The sequence below is a fragment of the Cherax quadricarinatus genome, chromosome 10, assembly GCF_038502225.1.
Source record: "Cherax quadricarinatus isolate ZL_2023a chromosome 10, ASM3850222v1, whole genome shotgun sequence".
Taxonomy (NCBI): Eukaryota; Metazoa; Arthropoda; class Malacostraca; order Decapoda; family Parastacidae; genus Cherax; species Cherax quadricarinatus.
This window is the reverse complement of record NC_091301.1, coordinates 37,488,718-37,512,006: the sequence shown is the minus strand read 5'-3', so window position 1 is coordinate 37,512,006 and position 23,289 is coordinate 37,488,718. Positions and strand designations below refer to the sequence as shown.

The 23,289-nt window shown below is 39.5% G+C and overlaps 1 protein-coding gene and 1 long non-coding RNA gene across 4 annotated transcripts in view; one reads left to right on the top strand and one right to left on the bottom strand.

The window, feature by feature from the left end:
- The window catches only part of LOC138852519 (uncharacterized), a 389,852-nt gene extending 373,740 nt beyond the window's left edge, over positions 1 to 16,112 (top strand). For both annotated transcript variants that reach the window (XR_011391846.1, XR_011391845.1), the window contains exon 3: positions 15,981 to 16,112. This is a non-coding gene — a long non-coding RNA (uncharacterized lncRNA). The remainder of the gene's footprint in view (positions 1 to 15,980) is intronic.
- The window catches only part of mus81 (mus81 structure-specific endonuclease subunit), a 355,921-nt gene that overhangs the window by 311,978 nt on the left and 20,654 nt on the right, over positions 1 to 23,289 (bottom strand). For both annotated transcript variants that reach the window (XM_070083779.1, XM_070083780.1), the window contains exon 2: positions 15,939 to 16,097. In XM_070083779.1, coding sequence (XP_069939880.1) covers positions 15,939 to 16,097 — 159 coding nt within the window. The remainder of the gene's footprint in view (positions 1 to 15,938; positions 16,098 to 23,289) is intronic.

Below are 23,289 nucleotides of genomic sequence, written 5' to 3'. Positions count from 1 at the left end.
ACATGTAATTGTTTCTCATTAAGCCACACCAACAACAGTCCTTCCACATCTTCGAGTAGTACAGCTGACGGTGGTGCAGCAACAGCTGATGGTGGTGTAGCAACAGCTGACGGTGGTGCAGCAGCAGCTGACCTTGGTACAGCAGGAGCTGACTGTGGTGCAGCAGCAGCTGATGGTGTTGCAGCAACAGCTGACAGTGGTACAGCAGCAGCTGACTGTAGGACAATAGTATTTCGATGGTATTTCAATAGTATTTCTCACCCTTTTTACCACAGGGTTAGTAATAGAAGCTTTCTTTGGGTCCATGGTGGCTTATTTAGCAGTTAAAAACACTAAAAACAATGGAATAATGCATAATGTATCGAATGTATGCCTGGAACTGTCCCCCCTGGCTTGTAAACAATGGCACACTAGCTGAAAGCAGGGCAGCTGAGGCGCTCAGAGCAGACGGACAGGCGGATGTGTTCGAGAAGAATGTCCCTAACCGAGTTTTTCATCATTGGCCGAGCCAATACATGTACTTTTACACAAAGATGCAGCGATATCTGATTTTATCGCTAGCCAATGTCATCGTTACCCGAGGGTGCACTTTATGTATTCCAGGACAATAGTAAATGACCAAGGCAGGTGTAAATGTCCACCTGCCAATGTGTTTGTGACAATTTGAGTACAATTTCAGTACCTAATATTAGAGAACAAAAATTGGCTATGAAATCAGAAGAACTACAATAAACTGTAATTATCAGAACATAAAAATTATAGAAAACATAAAAACGAGAAAAAAAGGTATACATGTATCAGCAGCACTTCTGGTGAGCATCCAGTGCCAACTTTGAGGACTCATATCTCAGTAAGTACTGACCCTAAATTTTTTTATCCTATAACATTTAGAAAAATGTGCTCTTTATTTATATTTTTTTTTTTTTTCAAATATTCAGGGCACTGAGTGAGAGAACGTATACAGTAGACCGTCATTTAGCATGAGTTTATTTGGCATGATCTGGGTATAGCACAATTGAAGAACTGCGCTACAATTTTACGTAACACATCATATGATGAATTTAATACGGATCAGTTTGCGGGAAGGAAAAAAACTTCCTTTTCCTCAAGTGGCCGCCTTGTTGTGGTTCAGCAGGGCAGACCTGCTGTCCCCAGCCACCCCGACACCGCTCCACCATCCCAGCATTCGTACTTCATACATGTCCAGTCCAACTTCCCTGCTACAAGCTTGTGATTGTGAATTGTGTTTTGATCTTTTAATTGCTATATCTTGTATCTGCTAAGCAATCATGACACCCAGTAAGCATACCAGTGTTGCTCAAAGTAGCATGAAAAGGTGTAAGCATTTAAGTCTTAGAATTAACGAAGGAAACAAAGATATTAGACAAGACATCCTGTGGCCATAATGAAGTGTGACTGACTGACTTACTGATTTATTGAATGACTGACTTATTGAATGACTGACTTATTGAATGACTGACTTACTGAATGACTTGACTGACTGAATGACTTGACTGACTTACTGAACAACTTGACTGACTTACTGAATGACTTGACTAACTTACTGAATTACTTGACTGACTTACTGAATGACATAATTGACTTACTGAATGACATGCTTGACTTACTGATTGACTTGACTGCCTTACTGAATGACCTGACTGCTTTATTAAGACATATGACTGACTTACTGAATGACTTGACTGACTTACTGAATGATTTGACTGACTTACTAAATGACTTGACTGACTTACTAAATGACTTGACTGACTTACAAAATGATTTGACTGACTTACTGAATGACTTGACTCATTTAATGAATGACTTGACTGACTTACTGAATGACTTGACTGACTTACTGAATCACTTGACTGACTTACTGAATCACTTGACTGACTTACTGAATCACTTGACTAACTTAATGATTTGACTGCCTGAATGATTTGAGACTTACTGAATCACTTGACTGACTTACTGTAAGAATGACTTGACGGACTGAATGACTTAAAGTTAAACACTCCAGTACAACCATCAACTTCAATACCAGAACCTCTACCATCCACCTCAGCCCAGTAGGGCGACAGCAAAACTCCACTCTCTTCACAATCATCCACAAACACCAGCACCCACAATTTAAGGTAAGAAATATTGTTATTTGTTACATTTCTAATCTTAACCCTTTGACTGTCGCAAGCCCCTTTCTGAACCTGTCATTCTATGCTGCAAAATTTTTGAAAAAAAAAAAAAAAATTATTTTTTCTTATGAAATGATAGAGAATCTTTTTCCGAGGTAATGACACCAAAAGTACAATATTTGGTCGAAAACTCACAGAATTATGCTCCGGTGAAGTTAGCGGTCTCGGCAACATAAACACATCGGGGATTTCGCCTACTTTGAGCCCTATTTTCAGCCAATTCCATTGTTCCAGTTGACCAAACTCATAGCAATTTCTTTAGAACTCCATTTTTTTCTATCAATTGAGTACAAGAAACTGCCCATTTACCAGTTTTAACTACCCAATAAAGAGGACAGAAATTGGCCAGTCTGGAAAATTTTATGCAAATTAAAAAAGATGCCAATTTCCAAATAAGAACAAAAGAACATAAGAAAGAAGGAACACTGCAGCAGGCCTACTGACCCATGCGGAGCAGGTCCATGTCCCCCCCTCCCTCCAGATTAGCCCAATGACCGGCCCAGTCTGGTCACCTCCACTCAAGGAAGGAGCACGGCACCAGACCCAGCAGCACAAGCTAGTCAAGTCCAACTCACACCCACCCACACCCACTCATGTATTTATCTAACCTATTTTTAAAACTACACAACGTTTTAGCCTGAATAACTGTACTCGGGAGTTTATTCCACTCATCCACAACTCAATTACCAAACCAGTGCTTTCCTATATCCTTCCTGAATCTGAATTTTTCCAACTTGAAACCATTGCTGTGAGTCCTGTCTTGGCTGGAAATTTTCAGCACGCTATTTACATCCCCTTTATTTATTCCTGTTTTCCACTTATACACCTCGATCATATCCCCCCTAATTCTACGCCTTTCGAGAGAGTGCAGATTCAGGGCCCTCAGTCTATCCTCATAGGGAAGATTTTTGATACATGGGATTATCTTTGTCATCCTCCTCTGTACATTTTCCAGAGCATTTATATCCATTCTGTAATACGGTGACCAGAACTGAGCAGCATAGTCTAAATGATGCCTAACCAAGGATATATAGAGTTGAAGAACAACCTGAGGACTTCTATTATTTATATACTTCTAGATGAAGCCAAGAATTCTGTTAGCTTTATTGCGGACACTAATGCACTGTTGTCTTGGTTTTAGATTATTGCTAACCAGAACTCCTAAATTCTTTTCATAATCAGAAGTATTAACCCTTTTAGGATTTCAGACGTACTAGTACGGCTTACGCACCATGGTCCATGACGTACAAGTACACCTAAATTCTAGCGCCCTCAAATCTAGTGAGAGAAAGCTGGTTGGCCTACATATGAAAGAATGGGAATATGTGGTCAGTGTGCACAGTATAAAAAAAATCCTGCAGCGTAATGATAAAAAAAAAACTTTGACCGTGTTTTTGGATTAAAACAGTAACTTTGCACTGTATCTTCGTATGATATTTATTGTTTTATTCTAGTTTTCCTGGTCTCATTTTATAGAATGGAAGACATATTACAGAAATTTAGATGATTTTGACTGGTTTTACAATGAAAAGTACCTTGAAATTGAGCTCAAAGTAGCAGAAATGTTCGATTTTTACCAAAGTTCAAAAGAAAACAAATCATGCTATGCGTCCAATACACATCAACTGTTGAGTCTAATAGTCTTTCACAAGTGAGCTGATATTATTTATACCATTTCTACACCAATGCAGTAGTCTGCATAACAGTAAATCTTCTAATTTTTGTGAGAATAAAAATTGCTAAATTCTGACCACTTTATTGGATAGTTGAAATCGGTAAATGGGTGGTTTCTTGTACTCATTCGATAGAAAAAATGGAGTTCTAGCAAAATAGTTATGATTTTTGTCGACTAGTACACTGGAATTGGCCAAAAATAGGGCTCAAAGTGGGCAAAATTGCTGATGCATATACATTGTTGAGACCACTAACTTCACGAGAGCATAATTCCATAAGTTTTCCATCAAATTTCATACTTTTGGTGTCATTATGATCGGGAAAAGATTTTCTATCTTTTCATGAGGAAAAAATTTTTTTTTTTTTTTTTGAAATTTGGGCAACCCTGAGAACAAGTCTGGGAGAAGACCTGGGGACCCTGAAAGGGGTAAGATCTACATTATTTAGTTTATATGTCCAACATTTAGAACTTTGCATTTGTCTATATTAAACTGCATCTGCCACTTCTCCGACCATTGCATCCGTCTATTCAAATCATCCTGGAGTGCTCTAGTGTCCTCATTAGAATGAATTGGACAGTCTATTTTGGAGTCATCAGCAAATTTGCTTATGTCACCATTTATTCCCTCATCTATGTCATTTATGTAAATTGTGAACAACAACACCGGGCCCAACACTGACCCCTGTGGAACACCGCTTGTGACGTGCCCCTATTCTGATTTCTCCCCATTTATGCCAACTCTCTGCTGCCTATTTGTCAGGAATACATAGACAGTGAAGGACTGAAACCTGAACAAGTGTTTAATTGTGACAAAACAGGCCTGTTTTGGAAGAAAATGCCAAACAGGACCTACATTACTCAGGAGGAAAAGGCACTCCCAGGACACAAGCCTATGAAAGACAGGCTTACTCTCTTGATGTGTGCTAATGCTAGTGGTGATTGCAAAGTGAAGCCTTTATTGGTGTATCACTTTGAAACTCCCAGAGTGTTCAGGCACAACAATGTCCTCAAGGCTAATTTGTGTGTGATGTGGAGGGCAAACAGTAAGGCTTGGGTCACTAGAGACCTTTTCTATGACTGGTTACACCATGCATTTGCCCCCACTGTGAAAAATGACCTCCTGGAAAATAAAATGGACCTTAAGTGCCTCCTGGTATTAGACAATGCTCCTGGTCATCCTTCAGACTTGGCAGAGCAACTTTCTGGGGACATGAGCTTTGGAGAGATCACTTTAGCATCCTCAACTGTATAAACCTTATAGGTAAGGCTTGGGAGGGAGTGACTAAGAGGACCTTGAATTCTGCTTGGAAGAAACCGTGGCCAGAATGTGTAGACAAAAGGGATTTTGAAGGATTTGAGGCTAACCCTGAGAAGCATATGCCAGCTGTGGAATCAATTGTGGTATTGGAGAAGTCCTCGGGGTTGGAGGTTAGTGGGGAGGATGTGGAAGAGTTGGTGGAGAAGGACAATGAAGAACTAACCACTGATGAGCAGCTAGATCATCTTCAACAGCAAGAGGCCAGACTTGAGGAAACTGCTTCGGAGGAGGGGAGAGAGAAATTGAAGAAGTTGCCTACTTCAAAGATTAAGGAAATGTGTGAAAAGTGGCTTAAAGTGCAAACCTTTATGGATGAAAATCACCCTCACACAGCTATTGCAAGCCGTGCTGGTGGCTATTACAATGACAATGTTGTGAACCACTTTAGACAATTCATAAAGGAATGGGAGGTACAGGCCTCTATGGACAGATATGTTGTGCGACAGAGGTCCAGTGACTCTCAAACTGGTCCTAGTGGCATTAAAAGAAGAAGGGAAGTAACCCCGGAAAAGGACTTGATACCTCAAGTCCTAATGGAAGGGGATTCCCCTTCTAAACATTAACAACTACCACACTCTCCCCTCCTCCCATCCCATCAATCATCACCAGATCTTCAATAAAGGTAAGTGTCAGTTTGTGTGTATTAAAATTAATATTTCATGTGGTAAAATTTTTTTTTTTCATACTTTGGGGTGTCTTGCACGGATTAATTTGATTTCCACTATTTCTTATGGGGAAAATTAATTCAGCTAACGATAATTTCAGCATACAATGAGCTTTCAGGAATGGATTAATATTGTTAGCTGAGGGTCCACTGTATTATGTTAATATACATATTTTCATTAATCCAAGTATGATATTTTTCAAAATTATACAGTAAACACAATGCATAACATATAAAGATGATAAATACACCCCACAGTAGAATATATAAACATAAATAAGAGATGTCGTAGCGGACGACTTGCACAAGTGACGCCTTATTAGAAATGATAATAACAATAATAATAATCACCGAGTCTCATTAAATGTCAAATATTACGTTAATACAGTGAACCCAGCCTTATGATGGCATCGTGTTACGTTAAATCTGCCATACGATACATTTTAACGCAAAAATTTTGCCTCGCCTTACGTGATTCGTCCGGGATGCGTCCCACGTGTGGCCTCACCGCCAGTGTTTACAAGCCAGCCAGTGCGGTCACATCTACGCATACATTCGGTACATTTCACATTATCCCAGTGTTTTTAGTGCTTGTACCTGCAAAATAAGTCACCATGGACCCCAAGAAAGCTTCTAGTGCCATCCCTGTGGTAAAAAGGGCGAGAATTAGTATGGAATTTAAAAAAGAGATTCAGGAAATGTGTGCAAAGTGGGCTGAACTGCAAACCTTTATAGATGAAAATCACCCTGACACAACTACTGCAAGCCATGTTGGCAACCTGTACAATGACAATGTTATAGCCCATTTTAGGAAAGTCTTAAAGGAATGGGAGGTACAGAGCTCTATGGACAGATTTGTTGTGTGACAGAGGTCCAGTGACTCTCAAGCTGGTCCTAGTGGCATTAAAAGAAGGGAAGTAACCCCAGAAAAGGACTTGCTACCTCAAGTCCTAATGGAAGGGGATTCCCCCTTCTAAACAATAACAATTTCCACACTCTCCCCTCCTCCCATCCCATCAATCATCACCAGATCTTCAATAGAGGTAAGTGTCATGTATTCTATTCTTAGCATAGTAATTGTGCATGTCTTCTTCAGTTTGTATTAAAATTAATATTTCATGTGGTAAAATTTTTTTTTTTTTATACTTTGGGGTGTCTTGCATGGATTAATTTGATTTTCATTATTTCTTATGGGGAAAATTAATTCGCCTTACGAAAATTTCGGCTTACGATGAGCTCTCAGGAACAGATTAATATCGCAAGGCAGGGGTCCACTGTATACAAATTTTCATTAATCCATCCATGATATTTTTTTCAAAATTATATAATAAACACGATACATAACATATAAAGATGATAAATACACCCCATAATAGAATAAACATAAATATGAGATGTGGTAGCCAGATAACTTGTACAAGTGACGGCAAGAATAACATTTTCTCTAATTAAGGATTAAGGATTAAGACGATGAGAGCTGTCGTGAGACGGGAAGGAAGAAGGATAAGGAAGGATGGAAATAACTGGAAAAGGATGGGAAGGAGAGGAAGAGGAGGAATCAAGGCAAGTGGCCCAACCACTTTGGGATATGTGGTACCGAAGTACTGGAGGCATAGATGGAGAGGCTTGAATGATGTCGTTGCTTGGTTCTCTAGGAGAGGATGGCAAAGGCAGCAGTGGGAGCTGAGACTGTCAGTAGGCAGCAAGCAGGACAAGTTATTTTTTCGCTAATGCGGTTATCAATGTGTGGAATTTTGTTTTAGAGAGTTGTATCACACCTATGGGAGCTCTGTAGAAGAGTTCGTTGGTTTGGAGTTGGTGGATTATCTGTTCGACTTTAGGGTATGGCATTTAGTCGGTGGTGTACGTTGCAGTTTTGTCTTTGAGATGTTGGGCGAGTTCTAGGCGATCCATTGGGAGGGGGCAATCTTCATGGTGTAGAACATGAGTCCTTTGTGTTTAGCCCATAGTGTTCCAGGTAATTGACATAGTTGAGGCGGAGAAGGCGGTGGTGAAGTTGAGGAAGGTGGTGGTGCTTCGTTTTCAGCTTCAGTAGGTGAATTAGAAGATGTTTCTGGTGGCAAGGCTTCTGATTGGTTGGATTCAGTAAGGGGTGGTGGCGGTGGAGGCTTCTCATTGGTCGTTGTTGGACTGATGTCACTAGTTGGTGGTGTTGATGGAACTTCTGCAAAAGAGTTGGTGATTAAGTCTTTGGCGAATTTGAGAATTTCTTCAGAAGGTGGAGATGCTGGAAATGTAAATGATGGCATGTTATTTAATGCAAATAACTCGTTGATGGTAGAGTTAAAGGATCCAGGAACAGCCATGTTTTGCATGTGAGCGTATAGTAGACAATAGTGAATCTTTGTTACGTCACATGTTGGAGGAGTGATGGTGGTGGTGGAGGCGGGCTGAGTAGATGCTTGAAGTAATTTTGAAGTGTCTGCTTGCAACTTTGCAATTGCAGCATACGTTGGTGTGTTGTGGTAGATTTTTTCTTTGTTGCATTTTGTTGTTTCTTCATAATATCCTTTCTTGTAGGACATTTTGCCGCCAATGTATGGTGATCATTACTTTTACAGTTTAGACACACTGGTTGTGTTGGAGCAGCTGCGGTACAGGAACTGAAGGTGTGTCCCTCGCTACCACATGTAGTGCAGAACTTCTTGTCTTTTACTGGACATGCTTTGGTGGTGTGAAGATAAGAATAGCAGTTCCAGCAATGTTGGATGTAGTGGTATCTTTCTGCTTCTATGTAGGTGGGACTGATGTAGCAGTAGTAAACAGCAAGACCTTCATTCAGAGCAGTGGCAACCATGTTCACGTCGGTAAAGGTGACCTTGAGCATAGACGATGCATTCGGGATTTTGGTAATGCTGTCAACAGTAGCCCAAGTATTTTGAGTTTCAATAGATGACTTGAGTTCGGCAATCGTTTGAGAAGTCAGAATCTTGTCCAGTTTTTTCAGGAATACTGATTTTCTTGCCTTGAGGGCAGGAGAGGATGTAACAGTAAATCCTTGAGCAGTAAGAGTAGTGGTGGCTTCTGAAGTGAGTAACTTCTCTGCTTCAGCATCATCGTGACATACAACAATGAGTGCTTCTTTGAGTGTCAGAATAGCGTTGAATTTAACATGCAATGCTCCCTGCACAACAGTTGCAAGAGCAAGCTTCGTTGAATCATCAACGGTACCACTGTTTGGCTTGATTTTTACACGATATGCGTAGCTCATCGTGCAAGCAAAGGTTCCCCTCCCCAACGGGGATCGTAGGGAGACTTCCATTTTCTCTAGTCCAACATCAGAGAACACGTGTTACTGGGGGTAACTGTAGAAAATTATTCCTTTCATATGTATGTAAGTAAGTTTATTCAGGTATACACAAATACAGTTACATAGATTATCATACATAACAGCCTATGTGTAGAGAACCTAGGATAACCCAAAAAAGTCAAACAGTGACTTATTTCCATTGCCTTCACTCAGAGCGTCATTTCTTCTAAAAATGGTGTTACATGAGAATGGGAGTGTTCTTCTTTATTTATACTACTGTATCAATGTAGAGACAACTTGTACACGATGTAACTTGTACACAAACCAGACGTGTAAACTTTGTTTGTTTACAAAACTTGTGTTCTCCTGGTTTGTTTACATAACTCTGCACCTGTCCTCCCTCATGTACTCATTCTCTCTCTCTCTCATTTATTTGTTTTATCTCGTTTACTCACCTCTGACCCTACATTAAGACTACAAATTTAAGTTAAGTAATGAGTGAACTGTATATGCATTTTATCACTCTGGGATGCTAAAATATCATAGAATAATATGTGTGGGTGGGTTGGCCTGACTGGCTACCATACATACCATACTAGATTTCTTACAACATCTCACCCTAGATTAAGACTACAAATATTTTAAGGTAAGTAATGAGTGAACTGTATATGCATTTTATCGCTCTGGGATGCTTAAATGTAATAGAATATTATGTGAAGGTGGGGTGGCCTGGTATGGTAGCCCGGCTGACTACCATACATACCACACTTGATTTCTTACAATAATACTACGTACTTGTCTCACCCCAGAATAAGACTACAAATATTTTAAGGTAAGTAATAAGTGCACTATGTGTGTACAGTGGACCCCCGCCTTACGATCAGCTCCCAATGCGACCAATTATTTAAGTGTATTTTTGTAAGTGCTTTTGTACGTGTATTTTTGGGGGTCTGAAACGGACTAATCTAATTCACAATATTCCTTATGGGAACAAATTCTTTCGGTAACAGCACCCGAACAGACTTCTGGAATGAAATAATATCGTAAGGCAGGGGTCCACTGTATTTTACTTTTTTATTGTTTTTTGATGTCTAGTTCTACTGCTAACTTAATATACATTGGTGTAAACTTGTTATCTAGTATTTGTATGCATTTATAAGGGGGGAAAAAAAGGTGTTCCACTTTACGGCAATTTCCGCTTTAAGGCGGTAGCCTGGAACCTAACCTGCCATATAAGTGGGGCCCTACTGCATATATAGTATAAATTACCTAGAATAACCTAAAATATCCAAAGTGTTATACTGTGCTTGTAGATATAATGCACAAGAATACCTGCTGGTTCACAGTAGCTCTCTCTGAGACAGACAGAGAGACAAGCAGAGAGACAGAAAGAGACAAGCAGACAGAGAGACAGATAATCAAAGTTACGAGCTTATCAAACGTCACCCCTCATCTCTGCACCCTCGCTGGCGCCCATCAAATGTCATAGCTTGTCTCATCTTATCTCTGCACTATCTCATCTTTGCACCCTCGCTGGCACCCATCAAATGTCATCTCATATCTAATCTTATCACTGCCCTTCAAGGTGCTTGTCACTGACACTTGTCTTACACATTGCTTCAGGGGAACCTCTTCCTTCTTCCTTCTTCCTCCTCCTTCTATATTCCCGTGTATCCAAAACATTGCTGGGACCTTTAAATACTTTGTATATATTCCAAGACAATAGTAACTGACCAAGGCAGGTGTAAATGTCCAACTGTGTTTGTGACAATTTGAGTACAATTTCAGTACCTAATATTAGTGTCAGAACAAAGATTGGTTATGAAATGACAAGAACTACAATAAATTGTAATTATCAGAACATAAAAATTTATATAAAATACTATAAAAATGAGAAAAAATGGTATATCTGCAACGCTTTTGCAAGCAGCAGGACTCGATGTTGCCGTCAGGTGAGCATTAACCCTTAAACTGTCCAAATGTAGATCTACATTTTTTCAACATTTGAAAGTATGTAAAAAAATAGATCTTTTATTTTTACATTTGAAAATGTGTAAAAAACTTTGATCTACTTTCTTTTTATATACAGTGGACCCTCGAGTTTCGGCAGCATCGAGTTTCGTGAAATTCGACCTTCGACAAGTTTTTTTGGCAAAATTTGGCCTCGAGTTTCGTGACTAGACTCGTGTTTCAGCGACAGTCCGGTACCCGTCCACCCGTCACCACGCACACCAAGCCAGTCTCTCACGCCATTCACGCTCAGTGTGCCATTGTTTACCAACATGTGACCATCACCCCGTGGGTTCATACAATACATTTCATAATATTCCATTGTTTTTTGTGCTTGCAACTGCTAAATAAGTCATCATGGACCCAAGGAAAGCTAGTGCAAGCCCTTTGGTAAATAAAGTGAGGAACACAATCCAGAGGGATTTTGAAGGGTTTGAGGCAGACCCTGTCCCTGCCGACCCTCTGCCTGTTGTGGAAGGTGCTGTGGCATTGGGCAAGTCCATGGGGTTGGAGGTGAGTGACGGGGATGTGGAAGAGTTGGTGGAGGACCACAGGGAAGAGCTAACCACTGACAAACTGCAAGAGCTTCAACTGGAACAGCATCAGACCACAGCCGAGGAACTTGCTTCAGAGGAGGAGGAAAAGAGAGTGAAGGAGGTTCCTTCTTCAGTGATTAAGGACATCTGTGGAATGTGGAATGAGTTGCAAAGTTTTGTTGAAAAGTATCACCCTGACCAAGCTGAAACAAGCCGTATCTGCAACATGTACAATGACAGTGTTGTGTCCCACTTCAAGGAAATCTTAAAAAAACGCCAAAAAAAGACCTCTCTGGACAGATATTTTGTGCGCCAGGGGTCCAGTGACTCTCAAGTTGTCCCCAGTGGCATTAAAAGAAGAAGGGAAGTAACCCCAGATAAGGACTTGCTACCTAAAGTCCTAATGGAAAGAGATTCTCCTTCCAAACAATAGTGTACACCTTCCTCCTATCCCCTCCTTCCATCTTCCATCCACCCAGAAGTCTTCAGTAAAGGTAAGTGTAATGTTATTATTATTTTTTATATGTATGTACTTGATTTCTCATTGATTTCAGTATATAAATCTTTATTTAATTTAAAAAAAATATTTTATTTTAATATTTTTGGGTGTCTGGAACGGATTCATTTTATTTCCAATATTTCTTATGGGGAAAATGGTTTCGAGTTTCGTGAATTTTGACTTTCGGCAGGCTCTCTGGAATGGATTAATCACGAAACTCAGGGGTCCACTGTATTTGAAAATATGTAAAAGAAACATAAATCTACTTTCGGAGCACTACGCATGTGCACGTAGATCTGCTTGGACAGTTTAACCCATAAACGGTCCAAGCAGATCTACGTTCACATGTGTAGTGCTACAAAAGTAGATCTATGTTTTTTTACATATTTTCAAATATAACAAAAAAAAAGTAGATCAAAGTTTTTTTACACATTTTCAAATGTAAAAAAAAAAAAAAAAAAGAAGATCTACTATTTTTACATACTTTCAAATGTTGAAAAAACGTATATATACGTTTGGACCGTTTACGGGTTAAGGGTTAAGTGCCAACTTCACAGCCTCATATCTCAGTAAGTATTGACCCTAATTTTTTTATTTTAATCCTATAACACTTAGAAAAATGTGCTCTTTATTTTCATTAAAAAAATTATCTTTTTACTTTTCAAAATATTTGAGGCACTGGAGTAGTGAGCGTATATATATGTTTGGACGGTTTATGGGTTAAATGCTGAACATAGCTATTAAAATTTTAAAAGCAAAAACATTAAAAAAAGTATCAATATTGGCCCAAAATTAAGTACTGGTATCAGTATTACAAAAAATTTTGGTTTTGTGTACCTCTGTAATCTTTTGATTACCGCCCACAAGATGGGTATGGGGTGCATAAAGATATTAAACTAACTAACCTAGTATACTTATCAAGATTAACCCTTAAACTGTCCAAACGTAGTTCTACGTTTTCATGCATAGGGCTCCGACCTTGATTTTCCCCATAAGAAAAAATGTAAAAAAAAAAGTAGATCTACGTTTGGACAGTTTAAGGGTTAATATAAAAATTAACACATAACACTGCAGGACAAAGTTAAAGAATAACTAAAGAAAGTGTAATGAACATTTGTCAATGCTTAATAATAACCCACATGGAGAGCAAAACTCAGAAATTTCATTGATCTGTATATTTCAACTTTCCACAGGGGTCCTCTTCAGCAGATACACAAGTGGAGCATCATGACACTATGTTCACGAGAGGTGCAACATTCCTATAATTTCATGTTCTCCTTCCACTTGTGTATCTGCTGAAGAGGAGACCAAAAGAGTTGAAATATAAATATTAATTTATTTTCTGAGTTTTGTTTCTATGTGGGTTATTACTGAACAACAAAGTTAAAGTTGACATATATTCTGGATGTGTACTTTTATTATCATACATAATACAGTGGACCCTCGCCTAACGATGGCATCGCATAACGTTAAATCCGCCTAGCGATGTATTTTAACGCAAAAATTTTCCCTCGCCTAGCGCTAAAAAACTCACTCGACGCGATTCGTCCGAGACGCGTCCACGTGCGGCCTGAGCCAGCCTCACTTGTTCCGTGGGTGGCAGTGTTTACAAGCCAGCCAGCCACCGCGGTCCCATCCAAACATACAATCGGAACATTTCATATTATCACAGCGTTTTCAGTGATTTCACCTGCAAAATAAGTGAAGATGGGCCCCAAGAAAGCTTCTAGTGCCAACCCTACAGGAATAAGGGTGAGAATTACTATGGATGTGAAGGAGATGATTGCTAAGCATGAAAGTGGAGTGCGTGTCTCCGAGCTGGCCAGGTTGTATAGTAAACCCCAATTAACCATCGCTACTATTGTGGCCAAGAAAACGGCAATCAAGGAAGCTGTTCTTGCCAAAGGTGCAACTTTGTTTTCGAAACAGAGATCGCAAGTACTCGAAGATGTTGAGAAACTGTTATTGGTGTGGATAAACGAAAAACAGATAGCAGGAGATAGCATCTCTCAAGCGATCATATGTGAAAAGGCTAGGAAGTTGCATGAGGATTTAATTAGAAAAATGCCTACAACTAGTGGTGATGTGAGTGAATTTAAGGCCAGCAAAGGTTGGTTTGAGAGATTTAAGAATCGTAGTGGCATACATAGTGTGATAAGGCATGATGAGGCTGCCAGTTCGGACCACAAAGCAGCTGAAAAATACATGCATGAATTCAAGGAGTACATAAAGGCTGAAGGATTGAAACCTGAACAAGTGTTTAATTGTGACGAAACAGGCCTGTTTTGGAAAATGCCAAGCAGGACCTACATTACTCAGGAGGAAAAGGCACTCCCAGGACATAAGCCTATGAAAGACAGGCTTACTCTTCTCATGTGTGCCAATGCTAGTGGTGATTGCAAAGTGAAGCCTTCATTGGTGTATCACTCTGAAACTCCCAGAGCATTCAGGCAAAAGAACATCCTCAAGGCTAATTTGTGTGTGCTGTGGAGGGCAAACAGTAAGGCATGGGTCACTAGGGACCTTTTCTATGACTGGTTGCACCATGCATTTGCCCCCACTGTGAAAAATTACCTAATTGAAAATAAATTTGACCTTAAGTGCCTCCTGGTCATCCTTCAGACGTGGCAGAGCGACTTTCTGCAGACATGAGCTTCATTAAGATCAAGTTTTTGCCTCCTAATACCACTCCTCTCCTGCAGCCCATGGACCAGCAGGTCATTGCAAACTTCAAAAAACTGTACACGAAAGCTCTGTTTGAAAGGTGCTTTGAGTGACCTCAGAAACTCAATTGACTCTAAGAGAGTTTTGGAGAGATCACTTTAATATCCTCAACTGTGTAAACCTTATAGGTAAGGCTTGGGAGGGAGTGACTAGGAGGACCTTGAACTCTGCTTGGAAGAAACTGTGGCCAGAATGCGGAGACAAAAGGGATTTTGAAGGATTTGAGGCTAACCGTGAGAAGCGTATGCCAGTTGAGGAATCCATTGTGGCATTGGGGAAGTCCTTGGGGTTGGAGGTTAGTGGGGAGGATGTGGAAGAGTTGGTGGAGGAGGACAATGAAGAACTAACCACTGATGAGCTGCTAGATCATCTTCAACAGTAAGAGGCCAGACCTGAGGAAACTGCTTTGGAGGAGGGGAGAGAGAAATTGAAGAAGTTGCCTACTTCAAAGATTAAGGAAATGTGGCTTAAAGTGCAAACCTTTTTTGATGAAAATCACCCTGACACAGCTATTGCAAGCCGTGCTGGTGACTATTACACTGACAATGTTGTGAAACACTTTAGGAAAGTCATAAAGGAAGGAGAGGTACAGGCCTCTATGGACAGATATGTTGTGCGACAGAAGTCCAGTGACTCAAGCTGGTCCTAGTGGCATTAAAAGAAGAAGGGAAGTAACCCCGGAAAAGGACTTGCTACCTCAAGTCCTAATGGAAGGGGATTCCCCTTCTAAACACTAAGACCATCCACACTCTCCCCTCCTCCCACCCCATCAATCATCGCCAGATCTTCAATAAAGGTAAGTGTCATGTAACTGTGCATGTCTTCTTCAGTTTGTGTGTATTAAAATTAATATTTCATATGGTAAAAAAAAAAATTTTTCATACTTTGGGGTGTCAGGAACGGATTAATTTGATTTCCATTATTTCTTATGGGGAAAATTAATTCGCCTAACGATAATTTCACCTAACGTTGAGCTCTCAGGAATGGATTAATATCATTAGGTGAGGGTCCACTGTATAAGAATTAATGTTACACATAAAATTTACCTTATGAATCTGATCCCAGTCAATTGGACCATTGTGTTGCAGGTGTTGCTGTAAACGATGGTCGAGCATCTGGCAGATCTTATCTCCAAAGTTCGTCAACAACTTGCAGTCTTTACCAGAATACAAAGGCAGGGGGAACAGTCTCAGTGATTTTCTTGCCTTTAAATAAAAAATGTATACAACTCAAACATTATTTATCAAATTATTATTATGCACAACATTAAAAACATTAATTATTAACCCTTTCGGGGTCCATCCCGTAGATCTACAGCTTTGAAGGTAGGGTCCAAACCATAGATCTATGCCATGAACTCAGCTCACTCAGATAACCTGTGAGCTGTAAATTTGGGCCAAGATTTGAGAGAATACATCTATGTGGTAAATGTGCACCACATAAAACAAATCCTGCAGTACACAGTGCATGTTACAAAAAATGCGATATCTAATAATGATAGAGATCTCCAGTGAATACTAGAAAGGACTGCCCTTCTAGCATCCAGCCTGTTACTGGGTTTTTGTAACAAGTAGTCAGTATCCTGGTCCAATTATACATTAGAATTTAGTAAGATTCAATAGTGCTTCAGGATTACAACTGGTAGGCTACTAACTCAAGAAATTAAAATTTAATAAGTTCATTAATAACAATAAAGTTGTCTAGGCATATAATATCAAATTAAAGTAATCAATTGAATATAATATAGGATACAAGTTCCTACACTTCTCTCGTGTACAGTAGTATTGTGCTGAAGGCACATATCACATCCTTATGGCTTTTAACCCTTTCAGGGTCCAAGGCCCAAATCTGGAGTCACGCACCAGTGTCCAAGAATTTTCAAAAAAAAAATTTGTTATTTTTTCTTATGAAATCGTAGAGAATCTTTTTGTGAAGGTAATAAAACAAAAAGTACGAAATTTGGTGGAAAATTGACGAAATTATGCTCTCGCGAATTTTGATGTGTCAGCGATGTTTACGAATCGGCGATTTTGCCGACTTTGACTCCCATTTTAGGCCAATTACATTATTCCAATCAACCAAATTCTTAGCTATTTCACTAGTATTACTTCTATTCTATCGATTGAGCACAAGAAATCGCCAAGTCAACTGTTTCAACTACAAAATAAAGTGATCGGAAATTGTTAATTTGGCCAATTTAACACAAAGTTCAAAATATTCCAATTTCAAAATAGGGTCCAGAATGAACAATGTAGGCATTCCTGGCACTAAACTAACATTTCCTCTGTTCATTAGTTATGTTTTGAGGCTTTACAAATAAATTCCATTTTGATTTTTTATTCACATAATGAATTTTTATTCACAATAAAAAATAGAAGATTTACTGTTATGCAATACTGTAATAATTGTATAAATATCATCACCATATTTGTGAATGTATATTAGACCCACCAGCTGACGTGTATTAGACGTGTGAGGTCGTTTGTTTACTCTTGAATACCGGCAAAAATTTAACATTTCTGCTACTTTGAGCTCAGTTTCAAGCCATTTCCAGTACTAAAACCAATCAAAATCATCTCTATTTCTGTAATATGTCTTCCATTCTATCAAATGAGACCAAGAAATCGCAAATACAACTATAAAAAACATAAGAAAAAACACTGCAAAGTTGCTGTTTTAATCGAAAAATCATGATTTCATTTTTTTTCTCTCATTATACACAGTGTGTTGCAGGATCTGTTTTATGTGGTGCACACATACCACATAGATGTATTCTCTCATATCTAGGCCCAAATGTACCACTCACAGTTTATCAGAGTGAGCTGAGCTCATGGCGTAGATCTACGGTTTGGACCCTGAACGTAAAGCCGTAGATCTACGGGACGGACCCTGAAAGGGTTAAGTACCGTCTGGTACATTGTTAGCATTTAATAACATAATACAAATATATACAAGTAAGCTTGTGTGTATGTGTGTAAGTGCTCTAAGTAGTTCGCTATGTCTCAAGACTCGACTAGACTTAACCAGTGACTAGCTAAAAGTCCTCACATAAACTAACTTCTTGACCAACCTGGCAATCAGAACAGCTTGCTTGAACAATAAAACGACTGATAAGCCGAACAGCAATATAACAAGCAACAGTGACAAAGAATCAGGAACAAGGAGATAATATGACGACACTAAGTAAGAACCATCTGCAGATCCTCCACAAAAGTCACAAAACTCTCATACTACTGAATCTAAGTTCAGCATTAGAAAATCCCCGACTATGACAATGCACAGATACCAGTACAAATTAGGTCAGAAGCTACAGCTCAGGACCTGAGTTTCTCAGTGTGTCTATGAGACACACAACCTCAGTGCAATGTCAAAAATCACTAAGTCTAGGCTATGTTCTGTGAACAGAGTTACGCAGAGCCAACAACAAGAAAGCGACAGAGACGATCTTCCAACAAGGGCCATCAAGGGAGAGTTGGAGAGGCTGTCTTGTTGGAAGGCACGTCTGACAGACAATCACTAGCGCAGGCCAGCTAGACTCTCTCCAGGTGAGGTGTGATCACCCCACCCTGATCATGTGACTCTCCGTGGACTGCTGCTGCCCAGCAACACACAAGCCGGCAGCGAAACAAGCGGAGTGAAAATTACAGTAGTTAGACAATGCTGTCAGCTACTTAACACTCGAACTATGAGCACTGAATAATATATAAATGTTACATCCTACCTAATAATATAACTAAGTCATATAATAATATAAAGCAATATATTTACGATTTAGCTAATATCGCGAATATAAGCAATATAAAATTATATGAACAGGTAATATACATTATATACATTGTGACCCATTCAGGGGTCGCAATAGTGATTGAGAGAAAAAAATGCAACTGTAATTTTGGATTAAACAGTGAATTTGCAGTGTTTTTTCGTATGTTTGGCACAGTTGTATTCGCGATTTCTTGGACTCATTTGATAGAATGGAAGATATATTACAGAAATAGAGATGATTTTGACTCATTTTAATACTGAAAATAACTTGAAACTGAGCTCAAAGTAGTTCATGAATGTGCTGAAATTATCTGTACAATTATTACAATACTGCATAAGAGTAAATCTTCTTATTTTTTGGTGTGAATAAAAATTCATTATGTGAATAAAAAATTGAAATGGAATTCATTTGTAAAGCCTCAAATCATAACTAATGAACAAAGGAAATGTTAGTTTAGTGCCAGGAATGCCTGCATTGTTTATTCTGGACCCTATTTTGAAACTGAAACATCTTGAACTTTGTGTTAAATTGGCCAAATTACCGATTTCCGATCATTTTACTCGGTAGTTGAAACAGTTGACTGGGTGATTTCTTGTGCTCAATCGATAAAATAGAAGTAATAATAGTGAAATAGCTAAGAATTTGGTCGATTGGAATAATGTAATTCACCTAAAATGGGAGTCAACATCGGCAAAATCACTGATGCATAAATATCACTGACACATCAAAATTCGTGAGAGCACAATTTTGTCATTTTTTCCATCAAATTTCACACTTTTTGTTTTATTACCTTCAGAAAAAGATTCTCTACCATTCCATAAGAAAAAATAAAAAACTTTATTTAAAAATTCTTGGACCCTGCCTGTCACTCTGAGACTTGGCTTCTGGACTCTAAAGGGTTAACCCTTTCAGGGTCCAAGGCCAAAATCTGAAGTCACGCACCAGTGTCCAAGAAATTTTGAAAAAAAAAAAAATTATTTTTCTTACAGAATTAAAGAGCATATTTTTGTGAAGGTAATAAAACAAAAAAAAATAGAATCTGATCAGTACTTACCGAGATACAGTGCCAAGAAGTTTGTAGAAAATGATGTGGTGGCGGCAACATCGACGAATTCCACATACGCGTATTATATTATTTTGTTGTTTTAGTTGTTTTTTCTTTTCTTTTCCAATTTTTTTCTATTCCTACTAACATTTGGGGCCTGAGAGACCAATACTGTATATAATTTATATATATAAACTCACTGTATTGAACACAATAACCGCACTAAAGTTATTATCATATTATTGTTTACCACTGTTGTTTATTACAATAAACATGCACAAATATTGTATAATACTAATGTTCTATCATATATTTACATATTTACAATCACTGGACATGGTTTTAGAACTGCTGGAGCTTGTGGAACTCCTTGAAACAAGGCACCATGCACAGAGGCACCTTACATTCCTCACACATAAACCGAGTGTCTTTGCGTCTTTGTTGCCGTCGTTTTGTTTGTGCACAGACAATGCATCTCTTCTGAGCAAATTTCTTTTGAGTTGAAGGAAGCTGTATTATGAAATGATCACCTTCTCTTCTCAAACGCTTGGGTATATTGTGATGAATTCGAGGACCATGTTGTATTGCAGGTGTTGTTACCTGGTACTTCATTATGAGTTGTCTGACAACAGACAAACAAAATTCACCATACGGTGGTCTGTTACCAGTCTTTATTTGGTACATATTATATGCATTCAGCATTGAAATGTCCATGAGATGGAAGAAAAGTTTCATGTACCACTTGTAACTCTTACGAACACAGTCAACAAAACCAATCTGCATGTCACACTTGTCAACCAAGCGCATGTTTTGTGTATAATCAATCACTGTCACTGGTTTTCGAATACGTTCATTAGTCACTCGATCAACTTTGCCACTGTCTTGCATTTCATTACGGTGAATGGTTGTCAACAATGTGACATCTCGTTTGTCATGCCACCGTAATGCCATGATGTCATTGGCAGTAAACACCTGCACGTCATCACCACGAACACCTGCGTTGAGCCTGGGCATATGTTTACGATTAGAACGCACTGTGCCACACACATCTGTCTTGTTCACTCGCATGAAATCACTGAGTAATGGGCTTGTGTACCAGTTATCGGTATATAATGTATGGCCCTTACCAAGATAAGGTGCCATCATGTTTCTCACTACGTCACCTGATATACCCAATAACATCTTGGTATCTTTCAATGTTTTACTACCCGTGTATACAACAATATCCAACACCAGGCCACTGTCACAATCACAGAGTACAAACAATTTTATACCAAAGCGGTTCCTCTTGCTTGGTATATACTGCTTGAATGACAGTCTACCTTTGAACAAAATCAAAGACTCGTCAATTACAAGATTCTTGAATGGATAAAAGTATATCCTGAACTTTTGTTTGAGATACATGAAAACATTTCTAATCTTGTATAACCTGTCACTTCTGTCAGGCCTGGTTTTGTCAGAGAAGTGCAACATACGTAAGAGTAAGATAACCCTGTTCACTGGTATTATTTCACTGAAGGATGGGGTACAAATTAGCCGATCTGTGGACCAGTATGCTTTTATATTATGCTTATAGACGTGAGGCATAAGCATTATTGTTGCAAAAAGCAAATACATTTCTGCAACAGTCGTCTCTTTCCACCTGTGTAGTCTTGACTGTGGTGATAAGATCGTATTTGCCATGGTGTACTGAAAATACTTATTACTTTCCCTGACAATAGTTTCCATCAATGGCTGGTCAAAGAATAATTCAAAGAATTCCAGTTCATTGGCCGTGGTTCCAAGGGGACAGGTAGGTAGAATTCCACTTTGCGAGTCATCAAAGTGGTGAGGGCTGGGAACAAAATTGGGATTTTGCTGCCAATCCCAGATACGGTTTGCTGGTGGATACTGGACATCATAGGCTGGTTGTACGGGTGGTTGTGGCGGGCTGGTGGGTGACGCTCCGCTTTGTCCTTGAACTGACGAGTCAGCAGCGTGGGTTCCCGCGTGGCACAGCGAGTCACGCATGGCGGTGCCACTACCACCACCAGCCCCACTAACACCATCCACTGATGTCTGTGGCCCATCCATGCCAAGTGTAGCCACATCATCCTCACTATCACTACCTAAAACGGGTGTAGGGCCACGGGATGTACTCCGGGATGTACTACGGGATATACTCCGTCCCCTGGGCATAGCATAGGGTACACTACCCGAGCGCATGCGGCGGCGCACATACCGACGCTTCACTGGTGAATATGTTTCCTCACTATCACTACTCGAATGATCGTCGAGCGCAATAAAATCACAATCCACGTCAGAATCATCGTCATTACTGAAGTCAGAGGCCAGGCCACGGGAAAATATTAGTTTTCTCTTACGTTTAGGAACAACCGACCGTGAGTCACGAGTGCCCACACCAGAGGTAGAAGGTCGAGGATCGTCGGGGTTTTCTGCACTATTATTGATATCCTGGTCATTATTTTCGGTCACTAACTCATCAAAGCCGTAGAATTCGTCTTCATTTCCACTTCCATCAGTGTCAGAACTATCAGACAGGAAGAGGAGAGTCCCAATTTTCCGGGGAGTCAGAGCTGACTTGCGACGAGACATGGTGAACAAGGGTGACTGAGCCGGCGTTCCCACAATGCTATGCAGGCGCCTAGATTTTTTGTTTATGGCGCACACCCACCGCGCAGACCCATTCTCTCATATGTAGGCCTATGAGCGCTTTCGCGCTAAATTTGACGGCGCTAGAATTTTGGCGTAGATCTACGGTTTGGACACTCACCAACCAGCCGTAGATCTACGGGACGGACCCTGAAAGGGTTAATTTATAATACATTTTGTAACAAAAAAAAAAAAAAAGGAATAAAAAGGCACAATACCATGCCTGGAGTATACAAATAAGCTGCACACAGGACATACACATATAACCTGCACAACGATTTAGTCCGACTAGTTAATGGTCCTAGTCGGACCGAAGCATCATAAAATTTTATTCTCCTATATGCAAGTTTTGTGTAAAAAAAAAATATTTAAAAAAGGAAAACTCATTAATTCAAATAAACCGTTCTTAATCTATAATGATACCTCCATTCCTGGGGCAGTGTTAGACCTGCAGAGGGACAACCAATGCCATGACAAACAAGCACATTTTGCTTTGATTAAAGGAAGCTGAGGATAGATCAAATTCCTTGGATCCAGAGCCCATAAAAATAACCAGGCACCCATCCTTCTAGAGTCAGCCATCATAATAGTGTAGAGGGACCTATGAAAGGTACAGTAGTGTTGAAGGACCTATGAAAGGTACAGTAGTGTTGAAGGACCTATGAAAGATACATTAGTGTTGAAGGACCTATGAAAGATACAGTAGTGTTGAAGGACCTATGATACAGTAGTGTTGAAGGAGCTATGATACAGTAGTGCTGAAGGACCTATGAAACATACAGTAGTGTTGAAGGACCTATGAAAGGTACAGTAGTGTTGAAGGACCTATGAAAGATACAGTAGTGTTGAAGGACCTATGAAAGATACATTAGTGTTGAAGGACCTATGAAAGATACAGTAGTGTTGAAGGACCTATGATACAGTAGTGTTGAAG